The 19,859-nt window shown below is 37.2% G+C and overlaps 1 protein-coding gene and 1 long non-coding RNA gene across 2 annotated transcripts; one reads left to right on the top strand and one right to left on the bottom strand.

Annotated features, from left to right (window-relative positions):
* Positions 1-209: 209 nt before the first annotated feature.
* On the top strand, positions 210-3,421 carry LOC148734557 (uncharacterized). Its single transcript, XR_015998657.1, has 2 exons — positions 210-341; positions 3,150-3,421. It is a non-coding gene; the product is annotated as an uncharacterized LOC148734557 (long non-coding RNA).
* A 495-nt stretch (positions 3,422-3,916) lies between these two features.
* Positions 3,917-12,965, bottom strand: LOC111341736 (serine/threonine-protein kinase H1). Its single transcript, XM_022948729.2, has 2 exons — positions 11,946-12,965; positions 3,917-6,578 (listed from the first exon to the last, which is right to left on the bottom strand). Exons 1-2 carry the CDS (start codon positions 12,795-12,797, stop codon positions 5,685-5,687), a joined length of 1,746 nt encoding a protein of 581 aa, XP_022804464.1. The 5' UTR covers positions 12,798-12,965; the 3' UTR covers positions 3,917-5,684.
* Positions 12,966-19,859: the final 6,894 nt, after the last annotated feature.

Raw genomic sequence — 19,859 nt, 5'->3', positions numbered from 1 at the left:
AATATTGAAGTAAAACAGTGGTAATAAGAAACTATCATTTTTCTGTAGAGGGCTTAATTTAGTTTCTTCTCAAAATCAAAGAACAATCTTGATCAAATAAAATTTTTATTTTCTCCCTACCCTTGAGAGAATAATCAGCGTTTCTTCGTTACCAGGGTCCCAAGTGGTTAAGTTTTTCCCGCGCGCGGGTTTTTCTGGGGACCGCACCTCGGAAGGTCATGTACAAATTTTCCCCGCGTCATTATAATTATCAATATTGGACAACTTTTCCGTCTAATTATAATTCTCGTTGAAAATAGGATTTATACAACATCTAAACCAGCTCATCATGGAATTTTAAGGTATGTTCTATCTCTGAATCGGATTAAAGAAAATCTTGATGGCCTATTCTACTTTTTTGTTGTGGGAAACAAAAATTAATTTGAAGACAGCAGGAGGGGCTTTAAAAGAGAGATTCCCGGGTGAAATGAAGCTCAACAAAAACGCCGTTTTAAATGTGGGAAATTACTAAATAAGTAAATCGATTAATACCTGATTTAATGGAAGGTAAGAACGAGGGAGATAGAGGAGAAACAAGCAATTATGTATAAACTTACTAACTGTATTAAGATATTTACATCATATATATATATAGTCCATGTAGGAGAAGAGAGTGAAATTAGGTTGGAAGGCTTATCCTTTACGTGAAGGTTCTTTCTTGGAGCGATATACACATAATGTTACACTGACGTTATCTGAAATAAATGCAAAGTGCAAGTGCTCAGAGTAAAAAGAGACATTGAGACATTTTCTGGCAAGACAAAGTTGAACCTCCTTATATCATTATGTAAATTCTCCATACCGTTCGCCATAAATTTTTAAGGTGCTAAAAAGGAGAATTTATTCAACAAACAAGAACTGCTTCAGTTGTTGATCATTTCCTTAATTATTGTGACCTTCCTGTGTGATTCAGGGGTGTCATAAGCAAAGATTATTACCTGGAGATTATCAACAAACTGTTGGGGTGACAGGCAAGGAATATGTGACAAGATGCTTGGATGTTTCTCTCTTAGGAACTGGCATTCCTTCAATGGGGAGTAACTAGTGTGATACTCTTAGTCTTCTCCACATTGGAAACTGGGATAATTTGTGGAAGTTGTTGGCCAGATGGCTTAAAGATAACTTGTTGGGTAACTTGGCTTTTTAGTGGTACTCAGTTTGTGGGGATGAGGTAAAAAAAGGAGGTTTAGAGAGGGAAAAATGTGAGAGAACTATGGAGAGAAACAGATAATTCTTTCCTCGATCCCTTCTGAATTTTGTTGGTCCAATAATAATAAATTATTACACGACTCGGGCAGTCAGAGGGCCAATAACAAAAATCAACCAATCAAAATGCTCTATTGCCAGTCCAGTATTCTCTAAGTACTGGACCGGGCACTGTCCCAAATGGTCCCGAATGATACCGCACTTGCGTCGCTTTGAACTTCAGTCGTATAATAAATCTCTTATTAACCAAGCTTGCTTGGGACTGTACTGGAAGAACATCGGCCCTCGGTCTTTTTTGTATGGATCTCGCTGTGCTCGGTCCGTACTGTTAAGACCTCGGGCCAATATTGTCCCAGTACGGCCCTCGCGCTTGGTTAATAAGATATATGTATTATTGTTTGTCTCATGATACTATCACTTATGATGTGGATTGCAACATTTTGACTGCATACTGCTAGTCTTCATCAGGCGATAAGGTCAACTGATTTCAGGTCTTCTTAGAAAGTAGGATGCTCTGCTGTGATTGGCTGGTATTCCACAGCTGTGATTGGTGCATTTTGATCTTTGATGTTATTCTCTTGGCAGTCCACTGTTGTATGGCTCTCCTGTTGTTGTGTTTTTTTTGTTGTGGGTATCCACGCTTTGGGAATTTCTATTCCACTGTTTCTGTTGATGTGGGAGTGTACCAGTGAGGATCACAATCAATAAACTCAACCTCATTCCAAAAGTGGTTGGTGTCCAGTGTTGTGAGTGTGTTTTGAAACAGTGGAGGTCTGGGTATGAGCTAGTTGGATGTCTCAGTCATGCTCCTTTATTCTGTCTCAGTCGCATTGGTCTTCCAGTCTCACTGATGTAGACTTTGCCACATTCACAGGGAATTCTGTAATCTATGCCTTCTTGTTTGACTGGATCAACAGTGTCTTTTGCTCTTTCTAGCTTTGATCCTAGTGTAAAAAAAGAAAAAAAAAATTGTTGGTCCACTTTTACTCATTTTTATTAACCTTTAACTGCAAACCCCACTGAGAAGTCTTGTGCTAAATAAATGCACATTGACATTATTTCTTGGAATTCTAACTTGCTTTGAGTTTTAGAGGCCAGTTTGTTTTAAATTTCCAGTGCCAGGGATTTGACTGTTACTCTCTAACTTTTGACATTGATTTCTCATGTAGGCACACAAACTGTAAATGGTGTAACATGCTCAGTCATGCAGGCAATGAAGGGGTTAAAGAAAAACCTGGTGTAAACTTACTAAGAAAGACTTGGCACAAATAGAATTTTACTGCCAAGATATTTACAGTTGTGACTTATGGCCCCTATTAGGGGCTATAAGGGAATGTATAAACAATTCATGTTCAGAGTGATTAAATCCAGACCAAGCTTCAAAAGATTTGTCATCACCACCACTAGGCAACCAAAAAGAGCACAGTTGCCCAGAAATATCTTTGGTGCTTGAATAAGCACCAAAGAAATATGAATAAGTGTGGCCTGATGAAACAAGTACTTTCAATGCCTCTTCTTTACCTTAATAAGATGCTGGTTCATCATCAGTTAGTGACCTCAACTATGAATAAAGGAGGTGCTGCAGTAGTAGCACACAATAAAACAAGATCTTGCATATCAAACAACTTCAAACAGTAAATTGTCAGAATCAACATGTAAACTTTAATTATGTAATCTGATTTTTCAAGTAAGAGTATTTCTGAGAAGGACTGTCCTGTGTAGTAGTGACTGATGCTTCCATAACCTCAGCCAAAGTCATCAGAGCCAAGAGGATTTGGAGTTGAGTTGACTCCAGTAATGACTTCTGCTAAGGTGTCACAGTATCAGTCACTGCTACTGACATTACAGCCCTTCTCAGGACTACCCTTACATAGATGATCAAATTACTTGTTCTGATCCAACAGGTGACATAAATGTTAAAGCATTGAAAAGCCAAGGAATCATGATTGTCAAACAGTTGGTGTTACACCTTCTACGGATGCAGGTTTTAGCCTTGATGGGATCATGAGTGGAATCACATTTTTTCTCTAAGCTTTTCTTTGGCTAGTAGTCAATAGGGTACCCTATCAAATAAGATGGCCATTAGCCAATGGTCTGGATTTCTATCCTGAGGTGATTGTAACTACTGTATCTACCTGTACCTTTTTGCTATTTAATAAACAGTAGTTGATCTGAAGCAGCCATGAGCCATTGGACTTGAGTCATTGTTGCCACTATTTTCTCAAGCTTACCAGCCAATCAATCAATAAATCTTAACGAAATGTAAACTCCTCTGACATATAAATGTGCAACTCATGGGAATGAGAATTGATTTAATTCTTTGACTTCCAAAAAGTGACTTGCATTTAATTTCTCTTTAGAGTTTTACCTCTGGATGAAACATAACTGTCACAAGAAATAAAGGAAATGATAACCATCTAAAGAAGCCCTTGATTGTTAAACAAATTCTCCTTGTCAGCACCTTAGGAATTGTATAGATCTAACAGTATGGAGGATACATATCCTGATGTCTGTGTGTAAAGGGTTGAGATGCTGGGGATTTTTTAGATATACAGAGTACATTACCAAGTGGAACACATCAGAAGAGAAGCTCCAGTTCTAATGGCATTGCAAATAACTCAAAATCATTGAGAAAAAAAAAAGCATAAATTGTGCAGTAAACAAGATGCAATAATCATAATGGCACTCTTTAATTAGTAACATTTATTTACAAAGTGTTTATAGTTTAGAAAAAAATTCTTGCCTTGTGCTTCAGAAAACTTTAGTATTTCCATTAAAATAATGAATTATTGGTAACCTATGATAATCACCGTCACATGAATTCTTGGAGTTAAGAAATTCTTTACCTACACTTACACGTTACTAGTTCACCTTAGAAAGTGAGGTTTGTTCCTATATATATATATATATGAGAATGAATAATGCAGTGCAGATGAACAAAACATAATGTACATCAATTGATAGAATTTTAATTAAATAATTCAGTTTTTTTCAAGGAGTTACATCCAGTTTGATTAGAATGATCACTGAGTTAATATCCTGTACGTTTAAAGAGACTTAGTCATCTTAATAATAATAATAATTTGAAACATTAAAGTACTTCATAACACTACTATTACAAACTAAACTGTCCTTGTACTGAAACATCTTGAAATTTTTTTTATGACCAGCATAATTTTTAATATGCATGTGTCTGGTATAAGATACATGTACAAATGGCATATTCATTTTTCAAGTAAAAATCAAACAGTTTCTTACATTGCATTCTCTTTACAGCATGTGTATATGAAATAAATACATCTCTATATCTCAACTACTTATTTTACATCTCCAGCTTTGAAATTATATTAAATTTGAGGTAATTCTGATTTACGATTTCCAGAAATCTTGAAACCTTCTGCATTATAATTATTTGGTCACAGTTACATAATGATATTTTCAGAGTCTCCTTGCACCAAGATAAATGAAAATCAAAACAATAGGTCAATATATAAAAGTAAAAATATGTATAAAGTTTCTGATAAGAAAATATATGTTAATACATTTAGTCAATAAATGTGTCCAGGACTTTGCTTCTCAAGGAAGGCTAAAATTCATTTTCGTGGCAATACTGGGGATATCACTAAACTGTGGAATGGTTTCAAATTTCAGTACTGTGACCAACACTACTTCATTTGACAACTTCTACAAATTATCTGGATACACCATACATTAAAAGTTAAAAGTGATTTCCCCAAATGAGGCAATTTTTAGTCTTTTTACTAAAATAGCAATACTAAACAAAGTAGTTTTAACTGCCATCATTTGGTGTTTCTGGAAAGTTGGGAATGGCTTGTGACAACTGATAACGAAACCAGTGAATGTGGCAGGTCATCCAAAGAAAGAAAATTGGTCACAGTACATAGATATTCCCCATTTGACAGCATGGTAATTTCAGTAACAATACCAGTATAAGTTATATTCTTCAGAGCCCTCTTTCTCGAGGGTACCCTATTCAAATAGTATATTTAAAAATGGACACACAAAAACCTTCATAAAAAATTTTTCATTTACATTTAAATGCAATAATATTATAATTATCAATATCTATTTTGAAGTGATTCATGTTTTTCTTTTATATATGGTTTAACAGGAGAATGAGATAACATAATGTAAACATGCAGAGTGAAATAGAAAGGTTGATACCCTAAAAAAATCTAGTTTTTCTGAGATCTTAAATAGGGTACACTAAAGAAGCTTGGAAATGAAAAAATAATGTTGCTCCAAACCCAAAGTTTGGATTTTTTTTGAGTAATGACTGAAGTTGAAATTAAGATAATGTAGGAAAATCTTGAAATAAAACAAAATCGACTCTTCAAAAGTGCAAAATACTTTGTTTATAAAATTTATTGAATAAAATTCTTTGATAATAAAATTTGTCAGACAAATATGTACAGTACCTAACTACTATCATAGGTACAAAATACTCTGTTTTTCCTTGATGGAGACAATGAGTGGAATTTAGTTAGCGATTCTCCTGCATAAGAAGTTCTACGAATGCTATCCTGGAACCAGTTTTGAGATGTCTCTGGTGCACTTTGCCCGCCCAAGAAATTATCTCTCATTACTAAATGTGACAGCTGTGCTCCGTCTCTCACAATTGGAATTGGCTTTGTCTTTGCTTTCTCGTTGGAAGTTTCGTGTGTTAAAGGATGTTGTAGGGGTGAGGAATTATCTGTTTTGCTTTTCACATTCCAACTTGAGTCAATAGTTTGAATGTTGGTATCAGGATCTCCTCTCACACCATGTTGCCTGTTACCAGTCCATTCTCTAGTTACCTTAAGAACTGCAACTTCACATTCATTCTCTGTTGTAGTGCTGTTAAAAAATTCTCTGTCATCCTCATTAATTACAGAATGGAGCTTTTCAGCTAACTGCTTTGTTAGCTTAACATTCAAATCCTTCAAATCTTTTGATTTGGTTCCACCTTGTTTGAACTCATCGCTTTGTGCTGTTGTGTCCAGTGGAAGAGGGGAGCTGTTTTTTTGCTTGCATCTACCTGATCTCAAGGATCTTGTAGAATTTTGAGATGCATTTGATTTTGCACTGCTCATTCGAGAGCCACTTTTCACCCAATTCTGAGACGCATTTGATTTAGCACTGTTCAGCCGAGAGCTACTTTTCAACCAATTCTGACTGAAAGAACGATGAAGGTCTTTCAAACTTGATGAAGCAACACTAAGTGCAATCCATGGATCTCTAAGAGCTTGATCCGCAGTCATCCGCTTACCAGGATCTACTACCAGTAACTTGTCAATAAAGTTCTTTGCTTGTTCTGACACATCCTTCCATGCCTAAGATAGAGAAATAGTTAGTCATTTAATTGGTTGCAGGTTGACCTCTTCTTGGACTACCTAAATTTACCAGTACGAGCACAAGCTAAGGCCAGTGGCTCATCATGCTAGAAATCATCTCAGTTTATTGAATGGCATTCTGTATTATTGCTTGCACATCCTTACTGCGCATTATTTCACACACAACTAGTGCAAGCACATTAAAAAATAGTAGCTTTCTCTCTTTGTTTGGGGTTCACAATAGAGGTAAACTGTCATTTTCTTGCAAATGAGCAGGGTGACCGATCTATTTTTTTTTTCAATTTCATTTTCTTGAAATTGAGCAACAATGTTTTTCCATGACATGCAGATCACATCTATTGAGATATTTCTGCACAGAAAAGTTTTGATTTCAATTATGCGGTCGGTCAATGCCACTGTGAAATGATTTTGAGATGTTTATCGTCTTTTGTAATGTAATGGCAAGAACCACAAAGATTGTGGATAACCATAATTTTCTGATTTCATATAGTAAAATGCTCTCCATTTGAAAAAAACTTTTTGCGTTAAGTTTTATGATGTACTGATCACACCTTTTAGGATACTTCTGCAAGGAAAACATTTATCAGTTTTAAATCATGTGGAATCCTGAAATGATTATATGGTGATTATCGCTTTCTGCTGTCTTCCATAGTGTCACGGCAAGAACTGAAAATATAATGTACTAGTGGCTTTAAGTGAGAAATCACAAAAGGGAACTCAACTGTGTATCGTGTGTGAATGTTGAACTACTAACTTGTGACAAAACCTAACATATGAACTATTTGTAAACAAAGGAAAGGGTGGGACTGACTTCACAATTTGTAAAATGGGTTACAAGATTAATCAGGCTGTAGACAAAGAAAAGACACATTTGTGGCTGGAAAAAATGCAATTAGAACTAAATGATTGATAAAGTTGAAGGAGCTGGGTGATGTCATTGAAACCTGCACGAAAAAAAACATCAAAACTTAACAGTACAAGGCATCAAACTGTTGGTGAAGGATGCATTAATAACTCATCTGTTACTTGTTGATGTCCATGAAAAAGCATTGCCATTGGAATGGTGGAACTAGGGTAAATTTAATTTGAGCAGCTTCATATTCCATTGTCTAGCCCTTTCACAGTTTGAGAGACAATGATAAGTGCATCACTGTGAGGCAAATAGATTTCCAAGCTGAAATACTCACTAAACAAGATTATGGCTGTGTTTCAGGAAAATTTGTCATATTTTCTCAACTCGCAATGACACTATTTCATATTTGGCCTACGAAGCACAAGCTCTAGCTTTTGAGTTGATAAAATTCCCCACAGCTTTTATTTTGCTTGTGCAATGCATTTGACAAAATGCAAGGTCAGTGAACAGACTCCCCTTGTTGGCCATCATTGTCAATAAAATTTATTACATCTCAACTGGATAGAAAAATAAAACCATAGAGATTTATTCATGTAGAATTCTAAGAATTGTATTAGTTTCATTATGGAGAAAACTGCATGATTGCCTGATCTAACAAAATAACTGCTATTTAAAACTAAATTGGATTAATCTTTGAGATGCAGTGCTTAACACTACCATATGGTAGCACTGAGCACTCTTATGCATGACCTCACTTCAGTTTTACCAAAGATCACGAACGAGATTTCCAAGCTTGATGCCTATGTTAATTTATTCTTCTCAGAGTGTTCCAAAAATTCAAGCCCTTACTGTTTTTATCAAGTCAAAAATAGTAATCACATGAACTGGATAAACATAGCCTCAATCTGTTATAGGCATGAATTAAGACACCTCATGGATTTTAACCTACTGATCATGGATAGATACAACATGTTTCAAATTTTTATTTTGCAAAGTACCTCAAGGGGATAGAGGATTTCCCATCTACTGGGTGTGTTTAAACTGTATAAATTATATTCCCTATGCTGATTCCTTCTATAATGCAAATAATTAAGTTCCATAATTCTTTAAGTTCCTTTGTTAATGCAATTTTCCTAATCTTATTTATAATACAAAAATAAACGTCAGAAAGCAAAGTTCTTCACTCTTGCAACTCAAAATTAGGCTGAAAACATACTTTACTTTATTATGATAACATTCTCAGAGCCATTTGCCTTTAACATCACCTTGTATCTATCTCCTAAAAATTAAGACCTGAAATACAATACTGTTCTAACTTTCAGCAACATCCACCCACTTAAAAATTTTAAGAAAACTTTGTTACATAATACTACTGATAGTGTATCCTAATTTTGATTTGCACTTGTAGCTTGCATGATCAACTCACTACCAGTTGGTTTAGATTTCATCTCTAGAATTTAATACTACCATACTTACATTATGGTCTGTCTCAAAGGGGGCAGGAAATCAACTTTGAATAGCTCACTGTTTTGCACTTTGACCACATAGTCCCTACTGCTAAGATCTAACTGACTAATAGAGGGGTAAATAGTATACATCTGCAATCCTTAGGCATTGTTTCTGACAAATTGAGAGGTAGAGAGTATTTCTATTGTCTGGTCAAATCCCGGATGCTCTATGATCTTTCAGGCAAGATCTACGTCAAGTATAGAGGTGATAGTTTTGGCTTGCAACCAATCCTCAGTTGCTTAGCTACACTCCCACCAAATTCAATATTGGTTGAATCTCCGATAACACCTGGAAATTTCCCCATATATGCCCAGAATCTGGAATGGTTGGGATTTTTACAACATAAAAACCAGCGTTGGCCCTCTTTCGTTATCATCATTTAGTTCTGTTTGTCTAATAAGTTGCGCACTGTTGTTGGGTGCTTTGCACAATTTTTTCATGAAATAACTAAGAGTTCATTACCCTGAGTTTCCTATGTTATGATGTAGTTTCATATGATTAGATTGCATTGTCTAGTTTCTTAAGTCACATGTTTACGTATGAAATTGAATATAGCAATCATGAAGATTTGGAGATTGTATATGCTCACTAAATACTTTCATATCTTTGTTTACATGCCTGCAGATTCTTTTGCAAATTTGATGGCTGAAATATGTTGTATCCTTTGTTCAGCCCACGATAAGGGGTAGTTCAAAAAGGTAAAAAGTCAAATATACTTTACGGAAGGATTACAATATTCTATAGAAGAGAGGGACTTTAGTGCGTGTGCTATTGGACAATTTTTTTCGCAGCATTTTGGTAATTTTAATCTGAAATAGCTTTACTGCAGCATTCTCCGAACTTGGGGGATGCGGTTTTTAACATTTTCAATGGTATCAAAAATTATCCTTCGAGTCTGTCACCGTTTTCCAAACCTTTTCCAGTTTCCGATTATTTCAGAAGCAAGATGAAATTGAAAATTATCTAACTGAACATTCATCAACAAATCCTTAATTGTTACTTCTATGTTATTTGCACTTAACATAGAGAGTAGTGGTTTTGGCATGACAGACTTTTGACTCGGTGTTAAGTATTGCAGTATCTGGCGACTTTTTTTTCAATATTGTGGACCTTGCTGAAATTTTTGAGTGGGTTGTAGTGCTCAGAACCCCCAATGCCCCCCTGCTATAGAGAGTTTGGAATCCATTCAACCTTGTAAAGGAACTGGTAAGTCCATTGGTGTCATGCTTTTAAAGGGTTGTATCTTAATGAAGAATCAGAGAAAACAATATTTGTATACTTGGATTATAGTTTTGGTTTTCTTTCCTTGTTTGATCTTGATCAGATCCCAATCAGATCTTATGAATTTATGCTTAGTAATTCCACTTAATTTTATTTGTATGCAAAGTGACCCGATACTTTATTCATATACATTTACTGAGTGTCCATTAATGAGTTAAACAATCTCTCTCGCCAAATATAGTTCTTGGTTTTGGGCCAATTATCCCATTTCAGACATGTTTGCAACACAATAGTAGGAATGTGAATTAAAATCCACTGTTGGATGATTCTGAGTTAGGAGGTTGGATTTTTATGGGGTAATCTAATTTTTCTAAAAAAAAAAAAAAAAACAATAGAAAAAGTTTGTACCAACAGAATATCATCTCCACATCTATCACTCTTCTGAAACATTTCATTCCTGAAGTTACTGATCCTAATACGATTTAGATCCAACAAAAGGACTTTACACTACATATTTCCTAACACCGGGAAATCCTTTAAATTTGGTTATATTCTGAAGCACACTACAAAACAACTTTCAGCTTGGAAAACTTTCACAACTGGCCTAAATGTTACGACAAATAACAGCAGAGTGTCTCGAATAGCTGAAATGTAAACAATGATCCGTATAAGAGCGAATGTTTCTGACGATAGCACGAGACCGCAAACAAGCGTTGGGTTCGCCGCAAAATGACCGGAATGTTATAGAGATCAAAAAGGCCACCCCGAACGCCCTACTCAGCGACCTGCACGGAAAAGAGAAAGGCAGATTCGCAACAGGTGGACAATGCTAAACTATGTAGCTGTGGTTGCTTTACGATGAAGGCTGGCAGTGAAACCAAATAACTTACATAATCACAGGAAATACAGTATAACGTTCTGCCTTACATTTTGACATCAGGAACATTTCCGAGAGATTAAATCAAACACCGGTATCTCTTACTGCCAAATTACTCGTAACATTGTCACGACTATGGGAATCACTTTTTTGTTTTCTTCGATCATGCCCGCTGTATAGAAACAGTTATTTAATTCAACGAGGAAACCCGAACGTTCCAGACCCCTATTAGAAACAATAGTTCTTCGCACCAAGCGCATAGACAATAGCTCTCTTCTCCACTTGATTTGATACACAAAATAAAGTTTAGAGGATAATTTGTTTTTTCTTTTTTTTTTTCATTAAAACAATTATGCGCTGAAAGTGATTCTTTTCAAAGAAAGCTAATTACAGAGGTCACTGTCCTACAGATCGCGGCAAGCGAATTTGCATTGTGTAATAACAAAGAAGATAACTTGGTATAGCATTTGCCGCACGAACGCGCTAAGTTTGTCCAGAATTGCACTATAATATGAGCTTTTCAAAGAATAACCACGGTACCGATTGTCACAAGACGATTTCTGCTTACGCTAATACACGGATTACAATATCCGAACAAGAAAACCCTGTCAGAGCACAAAAGATCTTTGAAATCTTGCCAGCGAAAATCGATCCTACCGCTACGTTGAGTTACCGTATTCAATGTAGGGCAGGTTACAAACACGAATTTTCTCACGGTGGTATACTACTATTGTATAAAGTTTCCGTAAAAACGAACAAAGTAGTTACCGGCGAAAACGATTAACCTGATTACCATAACATCAGGCAAAATCGAGAGCGATCAACAAACCACTAAGATCGAATCAACAGAGCGCTATCATGCATGTATGTACACAAGCGCACTCACCTCAGTGATATACGAGTACTTTGCCTTCAAAATTGCATGATACATCCTCGTACGATTCTCGTCTGAAAATGGCATTTCTCCGCTAAGAAGGATGTGCGTTATTACCCCAATGGCCCACATGTCCACTGCATTTGTATACGGTTGCCTCTTGAGTATTTCAGGTGCTATGTACTCCGGTGTTCCGCAAATTGTATCCATTGTCGCGCTGTCGGAGTTTTGAAAAGCGCTCGAAAATCCAAAGTCCGTGATCATGATTTTGGAATCGTTACCAGGGTGATAGTACAATAAATTTTCTGGCTTCAGATCTCGATGAGTTATCCCAAGAGAGTGTAGATAACTGACTCCCTCCAGTACCATAATAAGGACTCGAGTAGCATCGTGTTCGGTAAAAGATCCCCGACAAACGATGCGATCCAAGAGTTCACCGCCTGTTGCGAGCTCCATAACCAGATAAATTCTCTCTGGACACTCAAAAACTTCGTATAGTTGAACAATGTAATCGTGCTTCACCTTCCTTAGAACAGCGACTTCGGACTCGAAGCCGTTTTTACCACCGCGAACCTTTAACATTTTGATCGCGTAAGGTTGTTTTGTTTCCTTGTGTTCAACACGGACGACTCTACTGAATGAACCTCTACCTATGAGCGCTTTGATCTCGTATTTCTCCGTGACAACAGCATCAAAGCTTAGCTTTCCTTCGAGGACTCGTCCTCTCTTTGGCTTCTTCTCAGAGTTTTTCCCCTTTTCATTGTTGACTAATTCTTTGCACCCCACTTCACGTGATGCTTCGTTCAGCTTGCTCGTCTTGACACAATCTACATCGTCGAGCTTTTTGCTGTGGTTGCAACCCATGTTTATCTAGCGAAGCTCCACGATCTAATAACGGCGCACCTCTGCGACGCATCACACATAACACGGGCGAGAATAAATGTAATCAAGGATGAAGACAACGACTACTCAAAAACCCACGGCACCTCACGGCAGGTTTGCTCTTTGTTTATCCAGTGCAGCGTAGAATCATGTCATGCGTCACTGCATACCAAGAGCTCCGCGAATCGCGCGCGCACAACGCGCGGGGCCAATCAGGAGGGAGAGTACCAGTAGAGGGGCCAATCATATTTCAGTACAGTATCTAAATTCGACCAAAATTCGTCAATCAAGTATGATCAATTCCCCTGGGAGTCCATAGAAACCAATCAGACTTCAAAAATTCTTAATCAAACACTGACCTTTAGAAACTAAACCAAGTTAAAGCGTGTCAAAACTGCCCTTTCGCAGACCTCACATCAAGTTCAGGCATTATTACCGCGCATTTCAGCCTTCAATGGAAAGTTTTTAATTAATGCAGAATGTAGTTCAGTCCATGCTCGCTTCAGTTTCGATTCAGTGGCGGATTGATCTTGTTACTTTGTCAGAAGCTGACAATAACCTGATCAATGTACTGCCGTCCCTGCCGAGAGGTCCTCGGCAAGTTCCGCGTCTCCTTTGTTTTTACTACGTTTTTTCGCGACTTTGTTGTCATCTGTCCGTCCGTTTGTATCTCATTTTAAACCGCGAGTATGCTATCCTAACAGATGTTTGTTTTGTCTCTTGTGTGAAGGTAACATCCGCACTCTATTTACAAATGCTCTGATTTCCTGCTTAAAAAATATTTTAACAGACATGCTGATGGCCTTCTCAGAACTTTGGAACTTACACGTAAACTTTCTTAGGAGCGCTGTGAAAATATAACTTTTTCTTTTGCCCAATGCCCCACTCAACATGTACTGTTCCTCGCCAAAAATTCCAAGATAGTAAAACAAATTACTAATCCTCGTTGAGCAAATAATCGTGGAGTTATTGGCATAAGTGCTTCTTTGTGAATACATGATTTTGTGTAAAGACATTTTGTTTGCTCGATGAATGTCTTTTCCATGGAAGAATATTGAAAATATTTGAAAGAGACTGAATTGAGCGACATTTTCAATTTCCCATTTAAAACTATGCATTATGGCCCTTTCCTAGCTCAAATTCGTTATTTATTTGCCTCATTTAAACAGTTTTAAAACCTTCAAACATAGTAACTTGACCGCATCCTAAGTTTTCATATGTTTCAGTCGGCCGCACAGCTTTTCTATGCACGCTCTCGGGTACAACTACCGTGGCTTTATTTGGACTTCATCAGTAAAGACCGATGGGAAAAAAAAGGTGAATGAAGTAAGATAAAAATGGCGTTAGTTGTTCTTGTCAAGATTTTGGGGAGGATGAAGTGTGCGACAGGAAAGGAGAAAAGAAAGAAGAAAACGATTTTTGTCCAAGAGAGTGTCACATTATAGCGGACATTTTGAGTCCACTGAGTTCTCAAAGTGGTTCCACTCCCGAAATGATGACGAATAAGAGTGAACAATTGAATGGCGAACTTTGAACCGTTATGTTCACGTCAGTATTCACGTTAGGTAACATGTTATCAGGCGCACGTCGAGTGTTCTCGGAGGAGGTTCCGGACTGTAGATAAAACAACTCACTCTTGTAATGCTGAAAATGTATCGGAAATACTTCCTGTAAGTTTTCAAAATATTTGATTTAAAGTAGCATTTCACGTTTAGAAGTGCGCTATGTAATCAGTATGACTGCGGGCATGACTGATTTGAGTAAAATCTATTTTTGGCTGGCTCTTTGTGATGTCGTCTTAAGGAACAGAAATTTGCAAACCTTTACACAGTTCATAATAACTCTGAGGATTCACACAGTTTTGCTTGTTAGTTTTCAAGAATGTTCGAAGCATTTCTGTGTCTGAACGAGAGTGGAAATTTCTGATGCCCTGCTCTCCAGGTTACTCAGCCCGTGGAATTCTTCCGGTGGTTTTTCATCTTTTTTTCATACGCATTTGGACCGCGACCCTAAGAATTTGAGGGAACTATTTGCTGTTCTTGGAAGGTACCCAGCTCCTGAGTAAATTGGTTAAGTCATTTCCACCCTTTAAAGATCGGATCATTTTTCGCGCGAATTTAACTGCCCTCCTCTGCAACGCGAATAAACACGCAACTTCCACGCGACTGAACGATTCGCGCGAGCGCCACAGTGTTTCGACTACGGTTTGCGTAAAACTGACCGGAGTGACGTGAGTGATCTCTTATAGATTTGACAGTTTTGTTTTGAAAAATTAACGAATCCACCGGATGGACATGTTTTAAACATGCACTGGAACAGGAAACGTCGCGCGAGTAAAGTGAATTTTCTAACTCATCGATGTACGAAGTACAAGCACCTTACGCGTCGTAAGCATATCATCCAGTTGAAGCTCAATGGCCTTTAGAGAAGCTAACAAGTGGTATTTTAAATAGGCAGTGGAATCTAAGCCCCTTGTGAAATTGCATCTGTTGTATGTTGGCTACTGTGGAGAAGATTCCTATTACTAATAACTTGTGAATATCCACCTGTATGTTCGTGTTACTGTAGTTTATCTGTTTATACGCGGTAACCCGCCTACAAGTTTTGTTTACATGCTTAGGTTGTGATTCCACGCGGCGCTTCCGCCAAAATAAAGTTACCGGCTTTTTGTCGAGAATGGAAATACTTCAATTTTGACGAGTAAGTTAAGTTTTGCTTTTCTTACGCATAAGTGGGACACAAGAGCATCGAGGAGTGAGTTCCCACACGAGGGGTCGCAGAACACAATAATTGAAAAAATATTCGTTTAATTCGCAATGAAGCCTCTTTCCCTCTCCGTATGCTATTTTTGTAAAACAAATTCCAAATGTCACCGGAACTTATTAATCTAAATACATAAAAGGTTAGATGTTATTCGGCTATCATTTTCGTAGCTTTCATTTTCAGGCTTTCTGCACGAAATGACTTTTAACCCCATTTTTCCTTTAAAACTTCTCTTAACGCAGAAGGTTTAGAAGATTTATGTCTGCACTGTTCAGCTTTACAGCTTCATGTTCAAATTTAGGTGGCAACGCACAATAGTCAGACATTCGTAGTTGGCAAGGACAGGAGGAATTGTGGGTGAGAGGTCGTTGAAGGGTGGTCTCTGTTTTTAATCGGATACCAAGATGTTTTATCGCACGCTATAAGAACCGACGTGTCCGGTTGGGCAATAATCAAAACTAGAAGATATCCACATTCTTTTTGCGTTGCTAGTTTGAATTTATGGACGCGATCCAAGGTCATGCGAAAAAAAAAAATTCAAAAGAAAATGACATTGAGTCATAAATATGCGTCAGTGGATCGTGTTGTCAGTTTGTTTAAAGGAATAAAAAAAGTAAGAAAAGAAGGACACTTTTGCATGTAGGCTACGTAACCGGTGCATGTTTTCTTAGCATTCATTTCTCACTCAAGTACTTCCGTAGCACAACATTATTGTCAATTGGAAACATTTTTCAACTCTTTCCCGAGGAAGTTTGGTTTACTTTCTCCCCCTGAGGCTGCAAAAATTTATCCATTTAAGGTCAACATTAACAGATGAATGTTTTTAGCGATAATTTTGTGGTGAAACCATTCTGATCAGTATTTCAGCGAAATATCATTATAACGTTCATTTTTCTGCAATCGATCCTTCCTCAGTTCTCGCGGTATAGGCCTGTCCGTTTTCTAAGAAGTGGAATTTATGTTTGATAAATCATAACAAAAAGGAAGATTTCCGAAAACATTACAAAAAGTCATTGGCCTTGAATAAAATTAAGCACTGATTCATTTTGCGTGTATTTTCTTTACCACTGAGGCATTTACGGTATATTTACGTTTTCCATTCCGTGAAACACACCTTTTGTTAAGATCGACTGCGATCGATTACAGTTTTTGCAAAGAGAGTTAATCGCACGATCGTTCGTTGCCAGGAAACACTCCTTCTAAGGTCGACTTCGAAGAATTCCAACATTTCCAAAGCAAGCCAACCACGCAATCGGCGAATCAGTAAGTTTTCCACAGCCCATACCCTTCTCCGCGTTCCACCTTTCTCGTAAATTTGGGTGAGTTTCCGAAACGTTTGGCCCTTAGAAGGGGAGTTGTGTAGTGATGGTTGTAAAAAAACATTGCGAAGGCTTATTCTATGCCATTGCGAGCACTGTACGTGCAGGTATTTCGTGCACTCAGCAACTGTCCATCTACAAAGATTTTTTTTTCAACCAGGTTTTTTTTTTAAATGATGGATCAAAAAGTTTGCACGATAACGAAGCCGCCAGTCTTGACTCTCCCTTTGTACTCTGTCATTAGTTTTTTTTCAATTTCAGTGCGTGGTATGGGCCGGCAATTTATGGTTTAAGAGTCAGTCTATTTGGAAGAAATGGAAACTTCTTGTTACCTGATGTTTTCTTATTAGATAGGCGGGCTCAGCATTTCTGCCTTTCTTGGAGGCAAAAAAATACTAGCTTAAAATTTAAAAGAAAACAACGAAATTCAATTTTTTTTTTTTTTTTTGCACTTTGTTCTCTAAGGTGGTGGTAAGGTTAGTCTTAAGAATAAAAGTTACGACGATAAACGCAGCGCTTCATGATAGTGTCTTTTAGTGTTGTGATTTGTTTGGTTTTTTTCTTTTAATTTTTTTTTTTTTTGTATTTTAAACTCTGAACTCAAAGTTCACTCGTAGTATTGTAATCTGTAATCTTATTTCTCATCTGAATCCTGTTTTATTCCTGAGAGGTATCTTCATTTCCACAAACAATCTATTTTTTTTTTGTTTTTCATGCCTCAGTTGTTTCGTCGATCCAAGTAGGTGGTTCACAACTATTCATAGTCTGACAGAAGTTAGGACGCCAGCTATATTCATTCTTTAATAATTGAATATATATTCTAAGTGCAAAGATCCGTTTGTGGCCGACAGTTGTCGCCAAACGGGTAGAAAATATTGTTGGCGGGTTTGTACTTGGAAGGTCATTCTTGAATAAAGGTTGCCGAGTTCTGCATCCGTTTCTAAAACCTGTCAAATTTTTACGTGCTTTGAAACGCTTTTGGCATTCGGTCAGGAACGTATTTTCTTGAATTCTTTTTTTTTCTTAGTAAAAACAACTTTCGGCTGGTTGTTCATCGAAAAACGTGACTAATAATATCTTTCTAAAGAAGGCACAAAGAAGTGATTTTAATTTCGTTAAAATGACCCAGTCACTGAAAGTGATTTGACCACATTGCTTTTGCTGTGAGGTTTTCTCTGTTTCCTCGATCGCATTAGCGTCTTTTAGTGGAGTTATATCGATAAAGGAGAAAAATTGTAGGTGGCTTAGTTTCTTGCTTGAGGCATTTACCGGTAAGGTCGGAAGGTTATTATTATTGTTATCATTCCGGTGAAAAACGAAACGGACGATTTTAAAAATTGGTTTGGCATCGGAAATAGAAGGCGTGCGTCATACTATCGTGTTATCAGCGGTGGTTTTGGCAACTATTACAGTATACCACTACTTATGCAACGATAGCTATCGGCGTCAGTGGTGCTTCTGTGGTTTTTAAAATGAAAAAAATTTTCACAAATAATTCATATTTTTGCGATTTGTGATCGAAACTTCCATCTGAAGCAACCAATCGCCATTCGCATTTTCCCGCTCGGTGGCGCAACCTTTGTCTATTGTCTCGTGGATTCTAATGTTACTTTCGGTTGTGATGATAATACTATAAATACTTCTATAGCATTTATTCCAATTGAATTTTTGCTTTAAAAATATTTCAGAAATGCTTTCTTTACAGTAAAAAGGGTGTTCACAAATCACCGCCCCGCACTGGGACGTTTAATGATCTTGATTCTCGCTGTTACACAAGCTTCGTAGAAGATGCGATGCTCATTAGACCTCACCCCAGCTTTCTTCAAAAAAGGACAGTGGAAAAGAAACTCCAGAAGCTTGGATGCTCACGATAAAGGAACTGAGAGAGCAGATCTCGGATATGCGCGCAATCACATCTGTTTAAAACCAGCCAATCACAGCCAAGCATAATGCTCCTTTAGTGACGCGATCAAAAAAAAAAAAAAAATAGTTGTCAGGATAATAAGAACAATAGTAGTAGTAGCTGTGGTAGTATTGACGGAAGCACGACTACTACTAGTAGTAGTGGTAGTAGCAATAATATTTATTGAAAGTAGCTTTCCGCCTTTCTTTATGTGACTTTGTAAATTTAACGACTTACTCTGTACTCGTTTGAAAATGCGGAGTGAAAAGAAAGGTGTTTCACCAGTCCAAGAGTAGTTATCACCTATGATTAGCCAATTATCTATAAATTTTACCTTATTATCTCTGACGTATGTGAATACTGAGTCGTTTCCTGTTCTAGTTGAACTATGGAACCCTACAATTTCATACGATTTTACAGTTGTATCTAACATTACACTTGAGAAGAGGATGGTCCAGTGAGCAAAGATGAAACGAGTAATGTCGAAACATGTTTTGCAAACTTAAAAATGTTACTATGTTTTTAATTTATAGTAGAAGTACTTATCAGTTCTTCCAACACACGTTGCACGTAGTGGCGACTTACAATAGTGCAGGCAGTACACAATTTGGCAGAGCTTTCCGCAAATGGGGTAGTTTCAAACGAACAGTAGGAGTGCACCGCTTTACTGGGTAAATAGTCTGTTCTTGTTAGTTTTTTTCTGAAGATAGGTACTGAGGTATCTTCGCTACGACACGAACTCGCTTTCCCATATCTCCTCTAACTTTGACTTGCTAATTACAAGTGTTCGATCCGAAACTAGACCCCTTCTATGGAATAGGTTGCGCCTTGCGCTACTCAATAGTGCGAGGGGTGGATATTTTACTATGAATGCATTTTAATACTGAAGAAAGCTTGATGACATCACATTAATTTGTTAAGTTTATTTTAAAATTTGTCATTTGTTGTAAATTATTCCATCAGCTAAAAATCACGTAACAACAGGCGTGGTTACTTTCTGTCAGTGGGGAGATATCAACTGTGAATGGTGAGACCTTAGAGTTCTGAGAGCACTTTCGA

Source organism: Stylophora pistillata, chromosome 3 (assembly GCF_964205215.1).
Source record: "Stylophora pistillata chromosome 3, jaStyPist1.2, whole genome shotgun sequence".
NCBI classification, from domain to species: Eukaryota; Metazoa; Cnidaria; class Anthozoa; order Scleractinia; family Pocilloporidae; genus Stylophora; species Stylophora pistillata.
This window is presented reverse-complemented; position numbering and strand designations above follow the sequence as displayed.